Source organism: Castanea sativa, chromosome 7 (genome assembly GCF_040712315.1).
Source record: "Castanea sativa cultivar Marrone di Chiusa Pesio chromosome 7, ASM4071231v1".
In the NCBI taxonomy this organism is placed as follows: Eukaryota; Viridiplantae; Streptophyta; class Magnoliopsida; order Fagales; family Fagaceae; genus Castanea; species Castanea sativa.
The window spans coordinates 40,677,768-40,705,738 of NC_134019.1; the positions used below are offsets into that span (position 1 = coordinate 40,677,768).

Below are 27,971 nucleotides of genomic sequence, written 5' to 3' on the forward strand. Positions count from 1 at the left end.
GATCTCACAAGAGATTCGCACATACAGCATATCAACCAACATAAAAACGTGGCTAGGGTTTTTCTTTTTATATGAGACATAAAGCATAAAACCTTACTCATCAAACGGGCTTAGGCTGAGTTGGAAAATTCTGCAGAAACACAATCTGCACGAGCTTCGATCGATCGAGTCTAATTTTCGATCGATCAAGCCTAGCAGATTTAGTCCAATAAATCCTATAGTACACTCGATTCCAACTTTACAAATAAACACACTTTGGGCAACCTAAATACAGACTCTAATTTTTTATCATGGTTTGCCAACATTACACATTAAAGTTCTAATACATTTAGATCCTAAAGTCTTAGAACCTAACAACACCAATAATTTGAATGGCAAATCATTTGATCCATATAATACAAATGGATTCTTATAATACCAAAATGCAGACTTTTGCTATATTGTACAAACACAAGAGCATAAGGTTAATCCACCCTAAGAACTAATTTCATGAAATGAGTTTTATAATACCCAAAAAAAAAAAAAAACTAGAGATATAGCAGTACAAAACTAAACAAATAAATATTGTAACAAAAGCTTTTACTTCAGCCTAATTAAAAAGATAACAGCGGGCAGGAGCTTGAAGATGATGCTACACCACTGTTCGCACCTGACATTGTTGATGTAGAAACTGCATCCCATTGCTCGTACATTTCAGTTTTGGCATATTCAATCTCTTCGTGATTTTGTTGAACATTAGGAGTTTTTTGCAATGTTTGGACTGCCTCCAATTGCATTGCAACTTCTTTCATTGTCGGTCGTTTCTTCCCTTTCATATTCAAGCACATTTTTGCAAGGTTTGCAACTGCTATGATTTCTTCTTGTTTAGCGTCCTTCATAACTCGAGCATCAATAATATTAAACAAATTTTTCTCCTCCATTGAATGAATGAAATATGTGGCTAAACTTCTGCATTCTTTTGTCCTTGTAGAAGAAATAGCTTTTTCTCCAGTTAAGAGCTCAATAAGAACAACACCAAAACTATAACCATCACTCTTTTCTGTAAACTGACTTGATTGGAAATACTCAGGGTCCAGATATCCAAAAGTGCCCTGTACTACTGTGGTTAGATGTGTTTGATCAACAGTAATGGATCTTGAAGTCCCAAAATCTGCTATTTTTGCTCTGTACTTATCATCTAAGAGAATGTTTGTAGTCTTAATGTCTCGGTGGTAAATGGGTGTAGAAGCTACTGAGTGTAAGTAGAAAAGAGCTCCTGCAACTTCTATAGCAATTCGTAAGCGCATATCCCATGTTGCTGGAAACTCCTCATTTTGGTCATAAAGATATTGGTATAAAGTTCCATTAGGAATGAATTCATAAACTAGCAAAGGAACTTCTATCTCCAAACAACAACCAAGTAGTTTAACCACATTCCTATGGTTAATTTGTGAAAGAATGACAATTTCATTAACAAATTCTTCGAGTTTTCCTTCATCAATTACCTTGGACTTTTTTATTGCAACAATTTTCCCATCTGTCAACATACCTTTATAAACAGTGCCTTGTCCTCCTTGACCAAGAATTCTATTCACATTAAAATTGTCTGTGGCCTTTTCCAAATCCTTTGAATTAAACAATTTGGTGGTTTTCTCAACAGTCACTTGATTTGAAGACAATTGTTGCTGTAATAATAAACCACCATTTCGTTTGAAGAACTTCTCCTTGCGCTTAATATTCTTCCTTTTTTTTATCACTTTGTATGACCACCATCCACCAATGAACAGAAATAATAGCCCAGTGATGCCTGTGCTAATACCTGCTTAATATAATAAAATGAGAAAGAATACTCCCAATAAAGCTTATAATAGTTTTGAATAAAATAGAGACAACTTCTTCGAGCGCCAAAAGGCTAGACAAACTATCCCGTAACAAAGTATGTTTACTTACATTGACAAGTAGTAATCAAAGAGAATGATACACTAAAAGTGGGTCGTAGATGGAGGATAAAAGAAAACAAAAAAGAAGTTTAGCAAAAAAAAATGATAATAGAAAAGAACAAGCATTAAGTTCTAAAGAGTCCAACATATCTCAAGAGCCAAGACCAATCGAAAGCTTATAATAGTTTTGAATAAAATAGAGACAACTTCTTTGAACGCCAAAAGGCTAGACAAACTATTCTTTGACAAAGGTATGTTTACTTACATGATAAGTAGTAATCAAAGAGAATGATACTCTAAAATTCTTGGAAAATTCGCATAAATTCTTTCGAGTTTGCTTTTGGGTCATCTTCTTTTTTCTTTTTCTTTTTGGGAGTAAATAAAAACAACTTGTGGACATCTTCATAATGATACCATTTGCGACTAACCAACTGGTTCGCGGATGAAATGAATAGGAAATGTTTAAAAATTGACTTGATTCAAGGGAGTCACCCTAAAGAAGTATTAAAGATTTAAAAAGATTAAGAGGCAAAAGGAAATAGTAAGCAACAATTGGGTTATTATTCTTCATTCAATGTTATCCCTATGCCTTTACAATTTGGAGTTCCAAAATCACCTTAATTCATGTTTCAGGTAAATCTTTTTTCAATTATTGTAGATCTCAGAGGGTAAAAGGACATACCTATTACGATAATTTTGTTGCGAGACTTGCGATCAGAAACAAAAGCTGAAACTGAAACACAGTAGTATTTCCCAGGAACGTGATATCCATATCGAAGATATGAAAAGCTACATGATCTGGGATCTAAGCATTCGTCAATATCTGAAATAGTGGCATGTAATAACAAACACAACATCAGAATAGATGTTCAAAATTATCAACAATAAAACAAGAGAATACAACATTGACATTCATCAGAAAAGTCATTTCTCTGTATAACACAACTAGTCAGTACAGTCTAACGTCCAAAAAATATTCAACAAAATATGTTTTTTTTCTTTTTCTTTTTATGTTATTATTTTTATAAATATGAAATTTATTGATTATTATTAAAAATTTATTATATATGATTGTATTAATATATACAATTATTTATTCTACCATTTTAAAAAAAAAATATGATATGACAAGTTCTAATAGGGAGTTTAAATATAGGAGACTTTATAGGGGATTTACACTTTAATTTAATGAGCTATGTATGACACAAAAGTATAAGAAAAAAAAAATCAACTATATAAATGTATTACATGTTTTTAGTAAAAATCTAGGAGGAGCATTATTTAAATTTATGTGCAATTTTTTTTTTTTAACCAAAAATACAAGAGGGTGGGAGGATTTTTGAAGAGTCAAACTAGCCCCCCCACCCCTCCCTCCACCCCTATTACCAACAATGAGGGGATTTCAAAGGTAGAAACCTTCGAGGCCTTAAGGACAGGATAGTAAGGAAAGTACAAGGTAGGAAAGAACTGTTGTTTTTGAAAGCTGGATGAGAAATCTTAATAAAGAAAGTAGCAAAATTCATACCCACCCATATTATGAACTATTTTAAATTTTTTAAAGCAACATGTGATGAAATTAATTATACTATGGCAAGGATCATAGTATACACTTGCTAAAGCTATATAGACTATGTTAGGATAAGAAAGAGAGAGGCATAGGTTTCAAAAACCTTAATGCCTTGAATCTAGTAATGTTTGCCAAACAAAATGGAGGGTCATTAAGGACTTCCACATGCTAATGTACCATCTATATATAGCCAGATACTTCTTATCATGCTCAATTTGGGATGCTAAGGGGCTATTTGGGTCTTAAAAAATCATCACTCATCACTCTTCACTCAATTTTCATCACTCATCACTCATCATTCTATAACTCATCACTTATCACTAAAAATACCACAACTTCCTAAGGTGGCATATTTGGCACTTGTTTAAATGTTGATAACTCAAAAAATTTTAATTTTTGTGGGACCCATGGATTGACTTGGTTCAGCTTTTACTTCTTATTTCTTTTTTCTTTCTTTTTTTCCTTCAACCCCCAATACCCAAACTCACCGAACCCAGTGAATAGGAATGAAAAAAAAAAAAAAAAGAAGAAGAAGACCAGACCAGGTTTGACTACTCTCTGACTGTGGGTCCCTTTAAATATGTGCGTATTTACCAAAATGTCATCATAACTATGTTTCCATAACTCAAAAACACCTAAAAGTTGTTTTCAGTTTCCATAACTCATTACTCAAAAATCAAAGAATTGAGTGATGGAAACAAAAACTGAAAACAAATCCAAACAAACCAAACAGCCGTGGAACCCACCAGTTTTGAGTTATGGGTGATGAAAATAGAGTGATGAGTGATGGAAAACACTAAATCCAAATAGCCCCTAAGCCTCAAATTAATCCATCCTATATTTCATGAATATTTGACTTCCTATGAAAAATAGTACTGCAAACTTTAATAGTAGTCCTGATCAATGATAGTACTTTCATGTTAAGAAAGAAGGTAATAAGGTTGCTCACGAGAAGGCTTCCTTAAGTAGAAAGTTCAAGAGAAAATTAAGAGGGAAAAAAGGGCTAAGACTTGAGAGGATATAAAGCATGTTCTTTTACTTATGTCAGTATTCCACTTTCCATATTATTATTATTATTATTATTGAAGATGCCTGATAAGCTTAAAAAAGGAAGAGAAGTATAAGAAATAAATAAACTTTGTCAAACTCCTTTTTTTTTTTCCCCTAAGATTATCAAACATAATTTTTGACAAATAATGTACCAAAATAAATTTTTTTTGGAACACAATATTTGTCACACATGTCATAATTGTGACACAAATATATATACAGACCTTGTTATGCCTAAAATGAAATTTTGTGACAACATCAAAATTAATTAATTTAATCATTTTTATTGGTCTATGAAAATGAAACACATTTAATTATTTTATTAACAAATAGAATCAATAGAGTGCGAGAAGTTTACCTTGACATCCATCAAGAAGATAGGGATTTCCTTCAAAGCCGGAGTCGCAAGTACATGTAAAAGTCATACTCATATTACCCAATAACGAAGAAGAACTATTTGCGAACTGACAGGTTGAGTGAGATGAATTACTTTCCATTACAAGAGAAGATAAGGATTCATTTATTTCCCAATTTAATACCACAGGAACTGGAGACTTTTTTTTTACTTCAAAGTGGTTTGTTAAGTTTTCCTCGAACCACATCTGATCTACTAAGGAGCCATAATTGCAATCACTGGCATTTGAAAAACCGAGCAACTTTCCCGATATAACTGCGGTAAACACATCCAGATCTGAAGCGATTGTGCTTTTGCAACAGTCGATGCCGTTGCAGCTGCTGCCGTACGTCTTTTTTGTGTCTTTCGCACAAACGGACACGCACCCACCAACTGTGCTATCTCCGGATTGAAGAAAAGCCCAGTTGCCACAACCCATGGCAATGAATATGTTTCTCGATTTTGAGAAAAAAAAGGGACTTGATGCTAAGCTCACATTTGCTGCGCTCCAATTCACATTCTTAGTCCCAGACTTAGGACACCACCATGACATAGGATAGTTAACGCGAAGTGTGCCTTCTAATGAAATGTCCAGCACCTCCAGATCTAATCTTCTCAAGAAAGGCTTGGGAGAGCCAAGAGTGGTTTTGCAATCTATCGCAAACGAATCGTTAATGTAGCAACCAGGTTCAATTCCAAAAGGGAATGGAATTGAAACGTTCCCACAAACTGCTGCTGCTCCACTACATGAACTGTTTCCTAAACCCACTGCTTTTGTAAATACATTCATTGACCACAATAGAAACACCATTCCCACCGCCATACCTATATCTCTGTGATGATGATAATGAGTCTCAGTGTGAATTAAACAGCAAGGCCAAGCTCTAACTTGTTATAATAAGCCCACAAAAAAAAAAAAAAAAAAAAAAAACAAACAAACAAACAAACAAAACAAACTAGATGTTTCAGTGGAAATTGCATAGAAGACCTGAGTCAACATCAAAGTCAGCAAAAATCTAGCAGGCCATATTGACGCGTGGCTTTTAATTTGGTCACTTTAGTATTAAATTTATAACAAGTGCTGGGCAGTACGTGTTGACGAGCCAATTGCTGGCCCCCTTGTATAGAAGCCGTAAAGTTTGGTTTTGTTATAATTATACGACAAAAATGTTATTTTAACACATTTTTCTTTACTTTACTTTTTATGTTCTGTTTAGTTTGATTTTATCAATATTTTACTCTTCCTCTCCTTTTACTTTACCAATAATATTAAATTCATTTTCTTTCACTTTACCATTATCAAACCCACCTCAAAGAAAAAAAAAAAGGGAGGAAGATAAGTTAGAATGTTCAATGAAAGATTATATACGGTTATTTTACAATGTACAATAATTTTATTTTATTAAATTCATAAAAAGAGCTAGGCAGCACATGTTAACAAGCTGTGGGCCTCGCTTGTCTAGAAAAATGGTAAAAGTTAACTTTTCAGATGGTATTTACTTTAAGCGTGAAGTTTTAATACCTTTTTTTTTTCCTTTAATATTTACTTTTTATAAAATTTTAAAAAATAAATCTTAAAAACAACATTCCCACCATCATTTCCATATCTCTCTTCCTCTTACCCATCTCTCTCTATGACGATGATGATGAATCTCTGTGTAAAACAGCAAGGCCAAGCCCTGACTTCTTATGATAAGCCCAAAAAAAAAAATTTTGGATATTTCTATGGAAATTGCATAGAAGACCAAAGTTAACATGGAAATCAACAAAAATCTAGCAGCCGATAGAGACGAGTGTGGCTTTTAATTTGGAAATTGATCCCATGACCTACAACTGTCGATAGCTTTTAGTTTGGACTTTCTCTACCATGCATGTTGTGGTTAAGGGTGTCTGTAGGCTGGATTTGGCGGGTTCGCTTTAGTTAATAATTCTTTTTTTTTTTAAACACTTGAATTTGATATGAGATATAGAGTAACGAAAAATGAAAAGTCAGCAAAAATCTAGCAGCCAATGAGTAGCAAGGCCAAGACCTGACTTCTTATGATAAGCCAAAAAAAAAAATCTCCATATTTCTATGGAAATTGCATGGAAGAGGTTGTGTCAACTTAGTCTGAGTTGACTCAATCAACTCCAAGAAAAAAAATAACAAATTTTTTTTTTTCATTTCTTCTTATTTCCTTTTCTTTTCCACTCTTTCTTTTTTTTAAAAATCAATCAATCACATCATAAAAAGAGAAAAATCAAAAATCAAACTTTCAAAAAAAAAAGGGGGAAGAAAAATCTTTTGGATCCGATTAAAGATAAAATTTCAAGCTCAAATTTCCAGTTTTTTTCCAAGTCCCAAATTCCGAATTTTCAATTCAAAATTTTCATTCCCAAGTTTGGTTTTGTTAGGAAGCCGTAAAGTTTGGTTTTGTTATAATTATATGACAAAAATGTCATTTTAACACATTTTTCTTTATTTTACTTTTTATTTTCTGTTTAGTTTGATTTTATCAATATTTTACTCTTCATCTCCTTTTACTTTGCCAATAATATTAAACTCATTTTCTTTCACTTTACCATTATCAAACCCACCTCAAAGAAAAAAAGGGAGGAAGATAAGTTACAATGTTCAATGAAAGATTATATACAGTTATTTTACAATGTATAATAATTTTATTTTATTAAATTCATAACAAGAGCTAGGCAGCACATGTTAACAAGCTAGCTGGTGGGCCTCACTTGTATAGAAAAATGGTAAAAGCTAACTTTTTAGATGGTATTTACTTTAAGCGTGAAGTTTTAATGCCTTTTTTTCCCTTTAATATTTACTTTTCATAAAATTTTAAAAAATGAATCTTAAAAACAACATTCCCACCGTCATTCCCATATCTCTCTTCCTCTTACCCATCTCTCTCTCTCTCTCTCTCTCTCTCTCTCTCTCTCTCTCTCTCTCTAACGATGATGATGAATCTTTGAATCTTTGTGTAAAGCAGCAAGGCCAAGCCCTGACTTCTTATGATAAGCCCAAAAAAAAAATCTGGATATTTCTATGGAAATTGCATAGAAGACCAAAGTTAACATGGAAGTCAACAAAAATCTAGCAGCAGATAGAGATGAGTGTGGCTTTTAATTTGGAAATTGATCCCATGACCTACAACTGTCGATAGCTTTTAGTTTGGACTTTCTCTACCATGCATGTTGTGGTTAAGGGTGTCTGTAGGCTAGATTTGGCGGGTTCGTTTTAGTTATTTTTTTTTTTAAACACTTGAATTTGATATGAGATATAGAGTAACGAAAAATGAAAACTAAGCAAAAATCTAGCAGCCAATGAGTAGCAAGGCCAAGACCTAACTTCTTATGATAAGCCAAAAAAAAATATCTCCACATTTCTATGGAAATTGTATGAACGAGGCTGAGTCAACTCAGTCTGAGTTGACTCAATCAACTCCAAGAAAAAAAAATAAAAATAAAAAGTTTTTTTTTTCTTTTTATTTCCTTTTCTTTTCCACTCTTTTTATAAAAAAATCAATCAATCACATCATGAAAATAGAAAAATCAAATTTTCAGAAAAAAAAGGGGGAAGAAAAATCTTTTGGAACCGATTAAGGACAAAATTTCAAGCTCAAATTTCCAGTTTTTTTTCAAGTCCCAAATTCCGAATTTTCAATTCAAAATTTTCATTCCCAAGTTTAGTTTTGTTAGGAAGTTGTAAAGTTTGGTTTTGTTATAATTATATGACAAAAATGTCATTTTAACACATTTTTCTTTATGTTACTTTTTATTTTCTGTTTAGTTTGATTTTATCAATATTTTACTCTTCATCTCCTTTTACTTTGCCAATAATATTAAACTCATTTTCTTTCACTTTACCATTATCAAACCCACCTCAAAGAAAAAAAGGGGAGGAAGATAAGTTGGAATGTTCAATGAAAGATTATATACAGTTATTTTACAATGTATAATAATTTTATTTTATTAAATTCATAACAAGAGCTAGGCAGCACATGTTAACAAGCTAGCTGGTGGGCCTCACTTGTATAGAAAAATGGTAAAAGTTAACTTTTTAGATGGTATTTACTTTAAGCGTGAAGTTTTAATGCCTTTTTTTTCCTTTAATATTTACTTTTCATAAAATTTTAAAAAATGAATCTTAAAAACAACATTCCCACCATCATTCCCATATCTCTCTTCCTCTTACCCATCTCCCTCTCTCTCTCTCTCTCTCTCTCTCTCTCTCTCTCTCTCTCTCTCTCTCTCTCTCTCTCTATGATGATGATGATGATTCTCTGTGTAAAACAGCAAGGCCAAGCCCTGACTTCTTATGATAAGCCAAAAAATAAAAATCTGGATATTTCAATGGAAATTGCATAGAAGACCAAAGTTAACATGGAAGTCAACAAAAATCTACCAGCCGATAGAGACGAATGTGGCTTTTGATTTGGAAATTGATCCCAGGACCTACAACTGTCGATAGCTTTTAGTTTGGACTTGCTCTACCATGCATGTTGTGGTTAAGGGTGTCTGTAGGCTGGATTTGGCGGGTTCGTTTTAGTTAATAATTTTTTTTTTTAAACACTTGAATTTGATATGAGATATAGAGTAACGAAAAATGAAAAGTAAGCAAAAATCTAGCAGCCAATGAGTAGCAAGGCCAAGACCTTACTTCTTATGATAAGCCAAAAAAAATAATCTCCATATTTCTATGGAAATTGCATGGAAGAGGCTGAGTCCACTCAGTCTGAGTTGACTCAGTCAACTCCAAGAAAAAAAATAACAAAAAAGTTTTTTTTTTCTTTTCTTTTTATTTCCTTTTCTTTTCCACTCTTTTTTTAATAAAAAAATCAATCAATCACATCACGAAAAGAGAAAAATCAAAAATCAAATTTTCAAAAAAAAAGGGGGAAGAAAAATCTTTTGGAACCGATTAAGGATAAAATTTCAAGCTCAAATTTCCAATTTTTTTTCAAGTCCCAAATTCCGAATTTTCAATTCAAAATTTTCATTCCCAAGTTTGGTTTTGTTAGGAAGCTGTAAAGTTTGGTTTTGTTATAATTATATGACAAAAATGTCATTTTAACACATTTTTCTTTATTTTACTTTTTATTTTATGTTTAGTTTGATTTTATGAATATTTTACTCTTCATCTCCTTTTACTTTACCAATAATATTAAACTCATTTTCTTTCACTTTACCATTATCAAACCCACCTCAAAGAAAAAAAGGGGAGGAAGATAAGTTAGAATGTTCAATGAAAGATTATATACAGTTATTTTACAATGTACAATAATTTTATTTTATTAAATTCATAACAAGAGCCAGGCAGCACATGTTAACAAGCTAGCTGGTCAGCCTCACTTGTCTAGAAAAATGGTAAAAGTTAACTTTTCAGATGGTATTTACTTTAACCGTGAAGTTTTAATGCCTTTTTTTTCCTTTAATATTTACTTTTCTTAAAATTTTAAAAAAATAAATCTTAAAAACAACATTCCCACCGTCATTCCCATATCTCTCTTCCTCTTACCCATCTCTCTCTCTCTCTCTCTCTCTCTCTATGACGATGATGATGATTCTCTGTGTAAAACAGCAAGGCCAAGCCCTAACTTCTTATGATAAGCCAAAAAAAAAATCTGGATATTTCTATGGAAATTGCATAGAAGACCAAAGTTAATATGGAACTCAACAAAAATCTAGCAGCCAATAGAGACAAGTGTGGCTTTTAATTTGGAAATTGATCCCATGACCTACAACTGTCGATAGCTTTTAGTTTGGACTTTCTCTACCATGCATGCTGTGGTTAAGGGTGTCTGTAGGCTGGATTTGGCGGGTTCGCTTTAGTTAATAATTTTTTTTCTAAACACTTGAATTTGATATGAGATATAGAGTAACGAAAAATGAAAAGTAAGCAAAAATCTAGCAGCCAATGAGTAGCAAGGCCAAGACCTTACTTCTTATGATAAGCCAAAAAAAGAAATCTCCATATTTCTATGGAAATTGCGTGGAAGAGGCTGCGTCAACTCAATCTGAGTTGACTCAATCAACTCCAAGAAAAAATATAACAAAAAAGTTTTTTTTTTCTTTTCTTTTTATTTCCTTTTCTTTTCCACTCTTGTTATAAAAAAAAAATCAATCAATCACATCATGAAAACAGAAAAATAAAAAATCAAATTTTCAAAAAAAAAAGGGGGAAGAAAAATCTTTTGGAGCCGATTAAGGACAAAATTTCAAGCTCAAATTTCCAGTTTTTTTTCAAGTCCCAAATTCCGAATTTTCAATTAAAAATTTTCATTCCCAAGTTTGGTTTTGTTAGGAAGCCGTAAAGTTTGGTTTTGTTATAATTATATGACAAAAATGTCATTCTAACACATTTTTCTTTATGTTACTTTTTATTTTCTGTTTAGTTTAATTTTATCAATATTTTACTCTTCATCTCCTTTTACTTTACCAATAATATTAAACTCATTTCCTTTCACTTTACCCTCATCAGACCCACCTCAAAGAAAAAAAAGGAAGGAAGATAAGTTAGAATGTTCAATGAAAGATTATATACAATTAGTTTGCAATGTATAATAATTTTATTTTATTAAATTCATAACAAGAGCTAGGCAGCACATGTTAACAAGCTAGCTGGTGGGCCTCACTTGTATAGAAAAATGGTAAAAGTTAACTTTTTAGATGGTATTTGGTTTAAGCGTGAAGTTTTAATGCCTTTTTTATCCTTTAATATTTACTTTTCATATAATTTTAAAAAATAAATCTTGAAAACAACATTCCCACCATCATTCCCATATCTCTATTCCTCTTACCCATCTCTCTCTCTCTCTCTCTCTCTCTCTCTCTCTCTATGACGATGATGATGATTCTCTGTGTAAAACAGCAAGACCAAGCCCTGACTTCTTATGATAAGCCTAAAAAAAAATCTAGATATTTTTATGGAAATTGCATAGAAGACCAAAGTTAACCTGGAAGTCAACAAAAATCTAGCAGCCGATAGAGACAAATGCGGCTTTTAATTTGGAAATTGATCCCATGACCTACAACTGTCGATAGCTTTTATTTTGGACTTTCTCTACCATGCATGTTTTGGTTAAGGGTGTCTGTAGGCTAGATTTGGCGGGTTCCTTTTAGTTAATAATTTTTTTTTTTTAAACACTTGAATTTGATATGAGATATAGAGTAACGAAAAATGAAAAGTAAGCAAAAAGCTAGCAGCCAATGAGTAGCAAGGCCAAGACCTTACTTCTTATGATAAGCCAAAAAAAAAATCTCCATATATTCTAGGGAAATTGCATGGAAGAGGTTGAGTCAACTCAGTCTGAGTTGACTCAGTCAACTCCAAGAAAAAAAAATAACAAAAAAGATTTTTTTTTTCTGTTCTTTTTATTTCCTTTTCTTTTCCCCTCTTTTTTTTTTAAAAAAAAATCAATCAATCACATCATGAAAAGAGAAAAATCAAAAATCAAATTTTCAAAAAAAAAGGGGGAAGAAAAATCTTTTGGAACCGATTAAGGACAAAATTTCAAGCTCAAATTTCAAGTTTTTTTTTCAGGTCCCAAATTCTGAATTTTCAATTCAAAATTTTCATTGCCAAGTTTGGTTTTGTTAGGAAGCCGTAAAGTTTGGTTTTGTTATAATTATATGACAAAAATGTCATTTTAACATATTTTTCTTTATTTCACTTTTTATTTTCTGTTTAGTTTGATTTTATCAATATCTTACTCTTCATCTCCTTTTACTTTACCAATAATATTAAACTCATTTTCTTTCACTTTACCATTATCAAACCCACCTCAAAGAAAAAAAAGGGAGGAAGATAAGTTGGAATGTTCAATGAAAGATTATATACAGTTATTTTACAATGTATAATAATTTTATTTTATTAAATTCGTAACAAGAGCTCGGCAGCACATGTTAACAAGCTAGTTGGTGGGCCTCACTTGTATAGAAAAATGGTAAAAGTTAACTTTTTAGATGGTATTTACTTTAAGCGTGAAGTTTTAATGCCTTTATTTTCCTTTAATATTTACTTTTCATAAAATTTTAAAAAATAAATCTTGAAAACAACATTCCCACCGTCATTCCCATATCTCTCTTCCTCTCTCTCGCTCTCTCTCTCTCGCTCTCTCTCTCTCTCTCTCTGACAATGATGATGATTCTCTGTGTAAAACAGCAAGGCCAAGCCCTGACTTCTTATGATAAGCCTAAAAAAAAATCTGGATATTTTTATGGAAATTGCATAGAAGACCAAAGTTAACCTGGAAGTTAGAAAAAATCTAGCAGCCGATAGAGACGAATGTGGCTTTTGATTTGTTAATTGATCCCATGATCTACAACTGTCGATAGCTTTTAGTTTGGACTTTCTCTACCATGCATGTTTTGGTTAAGGGTGTCTGTAGGCTAGATTTGGCAGGTTCGTTTTAGTTAATATATATATATATATATATATATATATATATATTTTTTTTTTTTTTTAAACACTTGAATTTGATATGAGATATAGAGTAACGAAAAATGAAAAGTAAGCAAAAATCTAGCAGCCAATGAGTAGCAAGGCCAAGACCTTACTTCTTATGATAAGCCAAAAAAAATAATCTCCATATTTCTATGGAAATTGCATGGAAGAGGCTGAGTCAACTCAATCTGAGTTGACTCAGTCAACTCCAAGAAAAAAAAAATAAAAATATTTTTTTTCTTTTCTTTTTATTTCCTTTTCTTTTCCGCTCTTTTTTTTAAAAAAAAATCAATCAATCACATCATGAAAAGAGAAAAATCAAAAATCAAAATTTCAAAAAAAAAGGGGGAAGAAAAATCTTTTGGAACTGATTAAGGACAAAATTTCAAGCTCAAATTTCCAGTTTTTTTTCAAGTCCCAAATTCTGAATTTTCAATTCAAAATTTTTATTCCCAAGTTTGGTTTTGTTAGGAAGCCGTAAAGTTTGGTTTTGTTATAATTATATGACAAAAATGTCATTTTAACACATTTTTCTTTATTTTACTTTTTATTTTCTGTTTAGTTTGATTTTATCAATATTTTACTCTTCATCTCCTTTTACTTTACCAATAATATTAAACTCATTTTCTTTCACTTTACCATTATCAAACCCACCTCAAAGAAAAAAAAGGGAGGAAGATAAGTTAGAATGTTCAATGAAAGATTATATACAGTTATTTTACAATGTACAATAATTTTATTTTATTAAATTCATAACAAGAGCCAGGCAGCACATGTTAACAAGCTAGCTGGTGGGCCTCACTTGTATAGAAAAATGGTAAAAGTTAACTTTTCAGATGGTATTTACCTTAAGCGTGAAGTTTTAACGCCTTTTTTTTTCCTTTAATATTTACTTTTTATAAAATTTTAAAAAATAAATCTTAAAAACAACATTCCCACCGTCATTCCCATATCTCTCTTCCTCTTACCCATCCCTCTCTCTCTCTCTCTCTATGAGAATGATGATGAATCTCTGTGTAAAACAGCAAGGCCAAGCCCTGACTTCTTATGATAAGCCAAAAAAAAAATCTGGATATTTCTATGGAAATTGCATAGAAGACCAAAGTTAACATGGAAGTTAGGAAAAATCTAGAAGCCAATAGAGACGAGTGTGGGTTTTAATTTGGAAATTGATCCCATGACCTACAACTGTCAATAGCTTTTAGTTTGGACTTTCTCTACCATGCATGATGTGGTTAAGGGTGTCTGTAGGCTGGATTTAGGGGTTCATTTTAGTTAATAATTTTTTTTTTTTAAACACTTGAATTTAAGATGAGATATAGAGTGACGAAAACTGAAAAGCAAGCAAAAATCTAGCAGCCAATGAGTAGCAAGGCCAAGACCTGACTTCTTATGATAAGCCAAAAAAACAAATCTCCATATTTCTATGGAAATTGCATGGAAGAGGCTGAGTCAACTCAGTCTGAGTTGACTCAGTCAACTCCTAGAAAAATAATAACAAAAAAGTTTTTTTTCCTTTTCTTTTTATTTCCTTTTCTTTTGCACTCTTTTTTTTTTTTAAATCAATCAATCACATCATGAAAAGAGAAAAATCAAAAATCAAAATTTCTAAAAAAAAGGGGGGAAGAAAAATCTTTTGGAACCGATTAAGGATAAAATTTCAAGCTCAAATTTCCAGTTTTTTATCAAGTCCCAAATTCCGAATTTTCAATTCAAAATTTTCATTCCCAAGTTTAAAATTCCACATTTTAGATGCCCAATTCTTGAATTCAAAATTTCTAGATTTCAAGTTGCAAATGAAAAAAAATGAAAATCACACATCTCAAAAAACAAAGGAATAACAAAACACTCATCAATTAAAGACTAATTTCAAATTTTGACTTTGCAGGCAGCAACTCATTTTCAAGGATGAGAAGCCCTTGATTACCCTTAGTCCAGATCAAGATCCTTTGGTTGTAGACATCTCCTTTATCCACATTGAGGTCGCAAACATTGCCTTCGTCCAGATCGAGGTCGTAGACATTTCCTTTGTCCAAATCGAGGTCGCAGGCATTTCCTTTGTCAAGATCGAGGTTGCAGATAGTTTCTTTGTCCAGATTGAGGTCGCAAACATTTCCTTCATCCAGATCGAGGTCGCAAACATTTCCTTCATCCAGATCGAGGTCGCAAACATTTCCTTCATCCAGATCGAGGTCGCAAACATTTCCTTTGTCCAAATCGAGGTCGCAGACATTTCCTTTGTCAAGATCGAGGTCGCAGACAATTACCTATCGTCAAGATCAAGGTTGAAAAGCCCCTTGGTCGTAGACAACTCCATTCTCAAGATCAGGATTGAAAAACCTCTTGGTCGCATCAATTGTCAAGAATCACTTCCAAAGTTCATCAGTTATTAGTTAGGTCAAGCATTTTCATTTTTATCAAAAGGTAAGGCACTAGCTCCATGTTCCAAGGTTTTAGGTTCGAGGGCTAGGTAATCTTTGAAAATTCAACCACAATTAAATCGTGGTTGCTAAAATTAGTCTTTGTTTTACATTGACATTCACTTTCCAAGCTCTGTCAATGAGGGGCATTCTATAGACACTCGATTTTGCACCCATGATTTAATCAAGGAGATTGACTGGAATGACTATCCATGTACCCCAAAAATCATGATTGCATTACATGCATTAATTCATTCATTGCATATCATAAAAATAATCTTGAGATTCTAACGATTGCGACGGTACGTTCGGTTTTCAAATCGGACTGTCGGATCGAAAGATATCGCATGATCAAGTTTGCACGGTCAGCATACATTGTGTCTAGGTATAGTCGACCACGCACGATTAATTTAAATTAATTCTGATTGGTTAAAAAATTAAAATTAATTAAATAATTTTGTGATTGGTTGATAATTAGTGTTTAAAATAGGATTGCTTGCATAAGAATAAAGGAAATAATTGGATAATAATAATGTTAGGACATATGTGTTTCACTTGTTTAGAACATATGTCATTCATCATTTATGTAATTGACTAATCCTTAGTCAAAACACACTTTACTTGTATTTGGGTTAATCTAGGATGTGTTTAATACTTCAAAGAATATGTTGTTCAAGTCTAGTATTAAAGCCATGAAGATTGGACCAAGAAACAAGTGAAGAAAAGGTGTTTACTAAAGCTGGACACCTGCTGGACACCTGCGGATAGCTGCTAGATACCTAGTTGACAGCTACTCGACAAATACTATCTATCGAGGTTTAATGAGTCTCGACAGATGCTATCTATCGAGGCTATCTATCGAGGTTACGGAAATCAGAATTTTCAGATCTGATTTTTGGGCCAGGCTTTTGTATTTGTGTAGGGTTTCTTTTCTCACAACCCTAGGCATATATAAGACTTATTTTGGAGGCCGTCACATAAGAGAATACAAGGAGAACATATGAAAAAGGTAACCTAAGCCTTATTCTCTCAAAAAGAAGCTACTGCGTCTTTGCACCTTAGGGTTTTGTAACCAAGTACTTCTTGATCATCATTGTTAATGAAGTAAAGAACTTTGCAGCTAACATTCTTCTTCCTTAAGTTGGTGAGTGAGTCACGTACTGGGATTCGTGCAAAGGAGTGAGTCATGTACTAGGATCCGTGCATTAAAGGGTGGTTTTCATAAATTGAAGAGTTCAGAGGTTCTGAAGCGGTAGAAGGTTTCTACTGTGAGTTCATCTACAGGAATTGTAGAGTCTAGGGATAAAAGTTTTGTACTAGATCTGAAACTTCTCTTTACTATAGTAGATTTCTTTACGGGAAGGTTTCCCCCCAGATTTTTTACTTTGAAACTGGTTGGTTTCATTGGTTTTCCTGGGTCATCATATCTTGTCTTATTTATTTTTCCGCTGCACTTAGTTTTGACATGATATTGATGTTTGTTTGTTTTAACAAGTTTTATGCATAATAAATCTAATTATCAACTTGAATTTAAAACTTGTTAATTCTATCAACCGGGGTCTAAATTTCTCAACAAGTGGTATCAAAGCGAGTACACTCTGATTGGTTTAATTTCCTAAGTGTGATCCTTGACCCCTGTTGTCATGGATCATGGACAATCTCTTTTGATTTCTCCTTTATTTGATGGCACTAACTATGCGTACTGAAAAGTTCGTATGAAAGTGTTTTTGCAGGCTCTAGGTGAACAGGTATGTCAAGCTGTTGAAGTTAGTTGGATTAAGCCAAAGAAAGCGCCAGTGGATTGGGATGAAGCAACAATCATAAAGGAAAATTTCAATAGTAAGGCTTTGAATGCTTTGTTTTGTGGGGTGACCAATGAGGAATTCAAGAAAATATCATCCACGGAAGTTGCTAAGGAAGCATGGACCATTCTTGAGACCGCCTATGAAGGTACCATGGCTGTAAAGACTGTGAAGTTTCAAAGACTCACTAGTAGTTTTGAAGAAATAAGGATGGAGGAGGATGAGACCTTTGATGAGTTTTATGCTAAACTCAAGGATATTGTGAATTCTACTTTCAACCTTGGAGAGTCTATAGCAGAATCCAAAATTGTTAGGAAAATCCTTAGGTCCTTACTTGAAAGATTCCATGCCAAGATCACTACCATTGAAGAAGTAAAGGACATTGATCAAATTCCTTTGACTAAGCTTGTAGGGAACCTCCAAACCTATGAGATGGGATTAGGCTCAATGGGAAAAGGTGGAAAGAGTAAAAACTTGTCTTTTAAGGGTATAGAGGAAGAGATTGAGGACTTTGAAGATAAAGATGAAGATGATGATGAGGATGAGGATCTAACCTTCATAACTGATGAGATTATCAAGCTTCTTCAATTTAGGAAAAAGGATAAGGGCAAATCCTCTAGGAAGGGTAAGAATGAGAAACCCCTCATCCAATGCCATGAGTGCAAGGGTTTTGGTCATATGAGGATAAAGTGCCCAAACTACCTTATGAGGGAAAAGGCCAATAAGTCAGAAGACAAAGGGTTGGTTGCTACTTGGAGTGACATCGAGAATGACTCTTCTGATGAGTATGTGGATAAATGTAGGCACGTTATGGCCTTTGCTGCCTCAACTGATAAGGTGGTTGTGAAGAGTGCTAGTGACAATGATGATTCTTCTAATGATGAAGTGTCCAAGAAGATGACCCTTCCAGAAGCCTATGATAAGCTATGCACTGAATTCATAAAATCTGAAAAGACTTCTCATCTTTGTAGAAAAGAGTTTAATGAGGTAAAAATTGAAAAAGCTGAATTGTTAGTCAAACTAGATGAGACTACAAAGTTAGTTGGGACTCTCATTGTGGAGAACACCTCATTAAAAGAGAATGTCAAGAATCTCGAGGTTGAGTTTAGTCAAGCTAGAACTCAAATAGAGAGGATGTTTAGTGCAAAGCTTGAAGAGGTCTTAATTGCTCAAAAGCCTAGATCTGATAAGACTGGCTTAGGATATGTTATCTCCTCCGGCCCCTCCTCTTCCACAGCTTCTAGATCAAGGACTGTCATTGTGCCTCAATCTGAGAAAGGTAATAAAGGTATGAAATCCACAACTTTTTTGTCTAATTCTAAATCCTTGTTAGATCTCATGTTTGTCACCATTGTGGTGTTTCTGGACACATTCGTCCTAATTGCTTTAAGTTGTATCCTCAAAAGTAAGTGTCTAAACGGTCACAGGTTTCCTTTCAAAGACCTATACCTTTGTTTGGAGAAGTTATTAAAAGTCTTGAGTTTTTTAACTCAATTTCAGGAGAATCTTAATTCTTCTATGTCCTTTAGTAGTCATACTAGGACACGTGTATTTTCATCTTCATGGCCAAAGACTCGTGTTATGTGGGTGAGAAAGGAGCCTAAGACTTGATTGTCTTTTCTGTTTGTCTTCTGCTTTAATTCTTTCTATCTAAAGTAGGACTCTCTTTGCTTGATTTCTTTTCTACTTTTGGAATCATGCTTTCATGCATTTGTATTTTTTTTCTATCTTGCCTTCATGCATATGCATCTTTCTTTCATGCTTTCATGATTGTTTGTCTGTCTTTTGTTTGGTTGTTTAGTTTTTATTTTGTTTGTTTTCAAAACAAAAATTGAGAAAAATTAGAAAAATAGAAAAACAGTGTGTATATGTGTACATCGGTTCTTGTGAACCTTAAAATGCTCATTGAAACAGATTTTTCTAAACTTTGTATCACTTGTAGCTTAGATGAGCATTCTTATGCACAACTAAGCAAGTGAGCTTTGTGGCTCTTTGTTTGTGATGAGTAAGGTTAAGTGATCTCTTATACTTAACACTCGTATCACTCTTTTTGACGGGTAGGACTAGAAAATTCTAAGAGAAAGGCATAAATAACCATCTCACCACTGTTACTCACCAATCATGATATGACATCCATATGCTTCGGCATAGCAAAAGTGCAATATCAATGACATCTGTATGTCTTAACATAGCAAAAGTGCAATGTCAAAAGCTTAACATAACTGGGTATTTCTTTTCTCTCCTTTGTATACCCATGCATGGTTTGCTTAATAAAAAGAAAATATGCAAAGAAAATAAAAGCAAAAATATCAAAAAATGCTTTAAATATGATTGCAAGCGTGTTTTCTAGGAGATATGGGAGTTATAGGATGTACCTCAAAGGTGATAGTCCCCATCAAACAGTTATGATTGTGTGTGAGTTAAAGTGATTTTCTCATACCTCGAATCGTCATAACTTTGAGACACTTGTGCAATCTTGCGATGTTTTCACACACAACATGCAATATTCTTTGCTATACTTGATATATGTGCAGATACAATATGATTTGGTCATCACAAGGTTTACATGTGCTAATATATGCTCACTAAACTGTCTTAACTTGTTTTTAAAATATAAAATTGGTTAGACTTGTTTAGTGTAGGTGTGAGTTTTTGGGAGCTAAATGTTTAACTTTTTTTTTATTGAGTTGCATGTTTGATTGCATTCATATCTATGTTTTTCTCCTCTTTGAAAAACTATTTTTAAGCCATCTTGACACCTTCTCGACACCTTTCGATACCTGGCTTATCTGTCGAGCTCTTCAGTTGCATCTTATCGTAATCTTGACACCTCTCGATAGCTAGGTGGATCGATCGAGAAAGTTTCTGTCTCCTCGATAGCTTCTCGATAGCTGTTCGATCCATCAAGGTATGCTCGATAGCTACTCGATAGCTCCTCGATACCTCTCGATCTATCAAGATCCTCTACATGCATTTTTTTTTTCATGTTTTGCATGTTTATTTTATCTTGTCATCCATAGCATATTGTTTCATTCCATTCATGCATTTTTATGGATTCTTTGTATCCCCTTGATCATCCTTAATCATCTTTATGTTTCTCAGGTAAAGCTTTATAACTTCCTGTACCCTCTGTCAATCGTGACAAAAAGGAGGAGAAATTGGAGAATTTGTGGTTTCTTTCTTTAAGATTCTACAAGTTAGGGGGAGAAATACATGACCTTGTAAGGGGGAGATGTGTTTCATTTTGTTAGGGGGAGTGCTTACCTCCTTGTTGCTGTAGGAGCTACTTTTAGCTTCTTCTTCTTGTACCTTAGGTCTTCTGACCATTCTTACATACATGATGCTTATCAAGTGGTATATGTGATGCTGTATGTTTTCTTCACCTACCTCTACATGTGTTGTTTCTTTTCTTTTTTTATACACATGTTTCTTTATTTGTATGCAATCTATTATTTCTGTCTCACACTAAGATGCCTTGATGAGTTTTGTTTAAAGTGTTTCAAAAATACAGGTTGTCAAAGTCTTCCATGCCATGAACTCTCTTCTTGCAAAAATTTTCAAGAGTTTGTGTTAGGGTAGATCCTATTGTATTTAACAAGTGTATATGAGTTGAGTGATTTATGACTTCTCTCATATGTTCATTTGTTGGTTGTGGTTTTGTCACGGATTGCCAAAGGGGGAGATTGCTAGGACATATGTGTTTTACTTGTTAAGAACATATGTCATCCATTATTTATGTAATTGGCTAATCCTTTGTCAAAACGCACTTTACTTGTATTTGGGTTGATCTAGGATGTGTTTAATACTTCAAAGAACATGTTTTTCAAGTCTAGTATTAAAGCCATGAAGATTGGACCAAGAAACAGGTGAAGAAAATGTGTTTACTAAAGCTAGACACTTGCGGATAGCTGCTGGATACCTGGTGAGATGCTATCTATTGAGGTTTAATGAGTCTCGACAGATCCTATCTATCGAGGCTATCTATCAAGGTTACGGAAATCAAAATTTTCAGATCTGATTTTTGGGCCAAGCTTTTGTATTTGTGTAGGGTTTCTTTTCTCACAACCCTAGGCATATATAAGGCTTATTTTAGAGGCTGCCACATAAGAGAATACAAGGAGGACATATGAAAAAGGTAACCTAAGCCTTATTCTCTCAAAAAGAAGCTACTGCATCATTGCGCCTTAGGGTTTTGTAACCAAGTGCTTCTTGATCTTCATTGTTGATGAAGTGAAGAACTTTGCAGCCAACATTCTTCTTCCTCAAGTTGGTGAGTGAGTCACGTACTGGGATTCGTGCAAAGGAGTGAGTCACGTACTAGGATCCGTGCATTAAAGGGTGGCGTTCATATATTGAAGAGTTCAGAGGTTCTGAAGCGGTAGAAGGTTTCTGCTGTGAGTTCATTTACGAGGATTGTAGAGTCTAGGGACAAATGTTTTATACTAGATCTGAAACTTCTCTTTACTATAGTGGATTGCTTTACGGGAAGGTTTCCCCCCAAATTTTTTACTGTGAAACTGGTTGGTTTCATTGGTTTTCCTGGGTCATCATATCTTGTCTTATTTATTTTTTTGCTGCACTTAGTTTTGACATGATATTGATGTTTGTTTGTTTTAACAAGTTTTATGCATAATAAATCTAATTAACAACTTGAGTTTAAAACTTGTTAATTCTATCAACCGGGTTCTAAATTTCCCAACAAATAAAATTGTGGATAATCTGAACTTTATCAAGATATATTTTAGAGTATTTATCTACAAGATAATTGTTCCTGAAAAGACCTAAATTATCTAGAAAAGAGATAAAAATCTTAGAATACGGATTGAAAACATGTCCAAGTTCAAGACTCAACTCAAGAAAACCTAAAAAATGAGTTCAAAACACACCCAAACACGAAAGTGCAATCAGCACCCAAAGTACCATTTGGCACTTTCAAAGTGCCGAATTGCACTCTTTGGTTTTTGGCCCAACTCACTTCGGGTGCCGATAAGGCACATCCTTTTTGACTTTTTCGCAGAAAGACGCGTCCCAATTCGCATTCTACCCTTTGTTGGCTATTTTTTAAGCATTCTAGCCTCTATAAATAGAGACTGGATCTCGAAATTCAGGACATTTTTTACGCTCTGAGAGGCACATTCTTTTACGCTCTAGAAGAGACACCTTTTCACACTCAAATTTCTCACCCTCTTTTTGGTATTCTCTCTTAAACTAGGGTTTTTAGGTTTCAAAGATAATTGCATAAATTTCTTTGAACCCTAAAACATCCTCTCAAGAAGAAGAAGTGCTCCATGCAAGAGGTTGTTTCCGATTACCCTTTTCTTTTCTTTATGCTTCTCTTGTTATGATGATGATGCATGTTTTTTTTTTTTTTTTAGTTTAGTTGTTTCAAGTATCCATAACATGAATTATTGTTTTAGTTAAAGCATGTTCTTGATTCTTTTATAATTGTTGTGATCTCTTCCTTAATTTCAAAGATCTGCATGTAATCAATTCTTTTTCTCGAAATAAAAATGGATCTGCATCTTCCTTAGATGTAGATCTGAATTTTTTTTAAAATAAAATGGATTTGCATCTTCCTTAGATGTAGATCTGAATTTTTCTCAAAATAAAAACAGATCTGTATTTTTATTAGATGTAGATCTGAATTTTTCTCAAATAAAAGAAATGGATTTGCATCTTCCTTAAATGCAAATCTAAATTTTTCTTAAAACAAAAACTGATTTGTATCTTCCTTAGATACAGATCTGGTCGCATCAATGGTTGTGTTTGTTGTGTTTGTTTTATGTAATTTATGTAGCATAAATTTATTTCATGAATAGAATCCTCTTCTCAAGCAATCTTTTTCATATTTTTTTTGCATATAAAAACATATTTGAACTTTTTTGTCATAAAAAAAAAATAATTTTTTTAGTTCTTAAAAAAATAGATATGATCTTTTATAAACCAAAACCATTTTTTAAGTTCACAAAAACAGATTTGATATTATTTAAAACCAAAAGACTTTGTTTTATTTAATAAACCCAGATCTAAATTTTCTCTCCGAAAACCACCTTTTTTTACACAATAAAAACAGATCTGATTTTTTTTATAAACCAAAATGATTTTTTTTTATTCACAGCAACAGATCTGAATTTTTTTAACAAAGAAGAGGATGCATCCATAAATAAATTTGTGTGATTCAGTTTATTTCACATGTATAACATATCATTCATAGCATACATAAAAGGGGTACATTGGTCACAAGAGTCTAGAAGACTATACTCTATCTGAGCGAAATGGGTGTCTAACACCTTCCCATTCCGTAACCTAGCCTCCAAATTTAGTTCTTTGGGATTGGTAGACCTAGTCTTATCTTTGTTTTATTTTGGGTAGATTGTAACTAGGACAAAAAGTTATGTAATTATTTGGTAGTTTGTAACTAGGACCCAAAGCCATGTAATTTTCAATTTTTCAAATATGTATTTTTTTATTCAATCAATGAAAGGAAACAATTCAGTCATGTATTCTCTTTATATTTAGTTTTTCTTATTTTTTGTTTTAAAAAAAAAGTGGCGACTCCACACCACTTACCGAAAAAGAAAGGTGCCCTAAAAAGCACTACAAAAATCTCTTTTTTCTTTTAGAGGCACTTTTGCGGTCTCTCACAATAAGCACAACCAAGCCTAATCAATTTTAATGCCCATATATAAATCCAACCAAATTTGGAATTTATTAAGATATTATCAGGTGTGGTAGGATGTATTGAATTTTAAGTAAAATATTGATATGACAATCTCTTATTAGATGGTGTTGGATGGTGTAAAACATGGGTTTTACACCCATCCTTACCAAATTTAGACTCATCCTAGCATGTATAATAGATATTATCAAATGGTTGAATTCTATTACTAAATAGAATTTCTAACATTTGAACCAAATTAAATAACAACTAAAAAAGGAAGATTAATTTTCAGTTGTTGTGAATCTCATTATTCTTGTATTTGATGGCTTTAGTGAGATTTGAAAATATTTTGGATATGAAATATGCGTTTGGTTGTGATTGATACAGTTGGAATTTTTTAAATATGTCATATTCATAAGAATATTTACATTTAGCAAAGGGTCCTAAAGTTTGAGTAATTTGTTTTACATATAAAGGTCATGGATTTAGAACACGTTACAATTCAATTTACAGGAGTCCCATTGGTAATAAACGGAAGCAAAATTAATTGTTAATGAGTAATAATTTACATATATAGCAAATGGAACACAGTGGACCAAATGGATTCAATAGGATCGAATGGACCAAATATTGTCGAAGTGGACCGGATGGGAACAAATTGGAGCAAAGTGGACCAAATAAGAATGAATGGACAACTTAGGACCAAAGTGGATAGAATAGATCAAACAGACCAAATTGGACCAAATAGGATCGAAGTGGGAAGAGTGGACCGAATAGGACCAATATTGACTAAATAGGACCGAGATGGATAGAATGGACCCAATAGAACCAAAGTGGACAGAAAGGACCTAATAGAACCGAAGTGGACAAAATGGACTGAATATGACCAAAGTGGACTGAATAGGATGGAAATGGACTAAATGACCTGAATAGGACCGAAGTGGACTGAATTGACAGAATAAAACTAAAGTGGACAAAATGGACTAAATAAGACCAGAGTAGACAAAATTGTCCGAATAGGACCAAAGTGGACCGAATAGGACCAAATTAGATCCAAAGTGGACAGAATGGACAGAATAGGACCGATATTGACCGAATAGAATCGAAGTGGACAGAATAGGACCAATGTGGACCAAATGAACCAAATAGGACTGAAGTGGACTGAATAAGACCGAATGGACGAACGTGGACCAAATAAAACTTTAGTGGATAGAATGGACTAAATAGGACCGAATAGACCGGATGGAACCAATGTGGACTGAATAAGACCTTTGAATATTTATCATTTTTATTACATTTTTAGGGCTCATATTTCTAATTTCTAATGTCTATTTTCTTTATGTTTTTTAAGTCAAAACTAAAGAGGTTATCCCAAATATAATAAAATTTCATACTTTTCAACCCAAAAATTAAGAAGAAAAAAAATGAATTTTTGAGCTAAACAAAGGAAATCTACAAAAAGAAACAACTTAAGGCGCAATCAGTTTAAAATGGACTAAAGGAAATTGAAATTGAACGAGTGGACCAAATTGCACCAAAGTAGACCTAATTGGACCGATAGAAACTATTTAATTTTTAGGAAAAACAAATTATTTACAAAAAAATTTAGAGAAAAAAATTATCTATTATATTATAATATAGAAATTATTTATTTCCGCGCATTGCGTATGTCTGCGATTAGTATTGATAAGATACTGACTACTAAAGTGACCAAATTAAAAGCCACCAGCTCAACAAATCTCCAGCTTGGCTTTAATTTGGTCAAACCCCGCAAATGAAACTCCTCCAGTGCCTCTACTAGAGCCCCTAAAGGCTATCATAAACTACAAACACCAATAAAGTCTAAGGAATGCTTGAACTTATGCAAAGGAATCGACTTGGTCGATCAACATTTCCGCAGGATTGATCATCCACAAATCTAACAACAATACTACTATTTGTAGAAACCTTCCCATATACCAAGCCAACGTCTGTAGTACCTCTCAAATATTAAAGAATCCATTTCACAGCTTGCCAATGTTCTTTACCAAGATTAATCATGTATTCATTAACCACACTAACCGCGCGTGAAATATTTGAATGAGTGCAAACCATAGCATACATCATGCTACCAACTACACTAGAACAAGGAACATGAGACGTGCTCCTTTTCTTCCTCAAACTATGCTGACAAAGTTTTTGGAAGTTTTTAAAATGTGTCACTAATGGAGTACTCACTGGTTTAGACCGCTGCATTCTGAAGTCCTCAAGTACCTTCTCAACATAATTCATTGGTGATAAAAAAAATAACTTGCCAGATCTCTGTGAATCTCCATTCCCAAAATCTTCTGAGCAACACTCAAATCTTTCATCTCAAATTCATCACTAAGTTGATTCTTCGACATGTTTTTATTAAGAGACTCAATCTCCTCACGGCTCACCCAAAGCAATCCACAAAGTTAATTTATTTCCAAAGATAGTTTCCCGGTGTAATTTGCAATTGATTTTTTTTTTTTTTTTTTTAGCCCCCATCATCTGCATGAGCTTCATGGTTTCTTGTGGTAATTGTATACGGAATGTAGAATAGCTCTAATGAAAGTCAAGGTCAATTTATGATGTAATTTATGTGTATTTTTCTTATGATTATACTATTGATTCCTTTTGAGTCTAAACTAGTTTTTAAAATGTCAGTCCTTTGGCAATATCACTCACTGGTCTTTCCCCTTCTTGGTCAACCAGTTATGGTAAAGCCATCAGAAGCAGGAAAATAAAAATAAAAAAACCCTATTCCAGTCTACTACAGCAGTCGCTAGTGCATCAGGTGGGCTTATAGGCACCTATTCAGGAGGGGCCAGAAGGCTGTATATTGAGAATCTGCATTACAACATAAATGAAGCTAATCTTCATCAGGTTATAAGCATCTTTTGTTTGGAGTCATTCCATAAGATTTTTATATTGCTGAAGTTATCAGAGTTAATTGATTGGACTAGCGTTGAGGCAGGTTGCAATGTGGTAAACCTGGGTGAGATATTTCAACATTTTACAACTATATCTTTTGTTGTTGTTTTTACATTTTCTTAATAATTTCTTAATTTATAGTTAGGTTTGAGAGGATTTTTATCTATAAAGATCCCTTTAGTCTTCTCATTGGTTTTCTTGATTTTTTTCTTACTTATGTTATCATGCCTTGTCAGAGTGACAGAGAACAACCTAGCTCTGGTACCAAATTGAGTCCTTTACACTGATAGATTGATTATCGGCTTCAAAATCACATACAACTTGTATCTAAATCACTTGGTATAATATCTGAACATGGTGTTCTTGGCTCTACTGGTGTTCTAGGTGGCATATTATATGCACACTAAGGTTCCTCCTGATTTTATTGCAGTTTGCACATCTTGAAGACACACCGACTCGATGGAGCTAACCTATGGGATACACTACCTAAGCCTATGACTCCTATTTTATGAAGCTTGAGATACCATCTCCTACCAAACAGACAATCCCAGGAGTGGGGATCCATGCAATGTAATATACTAAAACCATTCTTATGAAAATTATGTTGTAAAAAGTTGGAAAGTTTTATCTATGAAGCATTTTTTTTGTCTAATTATATGACTTCTCAAGTCCCGCAAGTCAGATGCCTCAGTTGTCAATATCCAACATATCCGTAAGAGTAATATTAGGGGCACAATTTTTTTAACGTATTTATTTTTAGTTTTTACGACTGTTGATGTTTTTATGA

General features: G+C 33.2%; 1 protein-coding gene across 1 annotated transcript; it reads right to left on the bottom strand.

Moving 5' to 3' along the window:
* Positions 1–518: 518 nt before the first annotated feature.
* Positions 519–26,631, bottom strand: LOC142644467 (wall-associated receptor kinase-like 3). Its single transcript, XM_075819073.1, has 6 exons — positions 26,542–26,631; positions 26,339–26,413; positions 15,246–15,631; positions 4,895–5,763; positions 2,602–2,742; positions 519–1,798 (listed from the first exon to the last, which is right to left on the bottom strand). Exons 1-6 carry the CDS (start codon positions 26,629–26,631, stop codon positions 594–596), a joined length of 2,766 nt encoding a protein of 921 aa, XP_075675188.1. The 3' UTR covers positions 519–593.
* Positions 26,632–27,971: the final 1,340 nt, after the last annotated feature.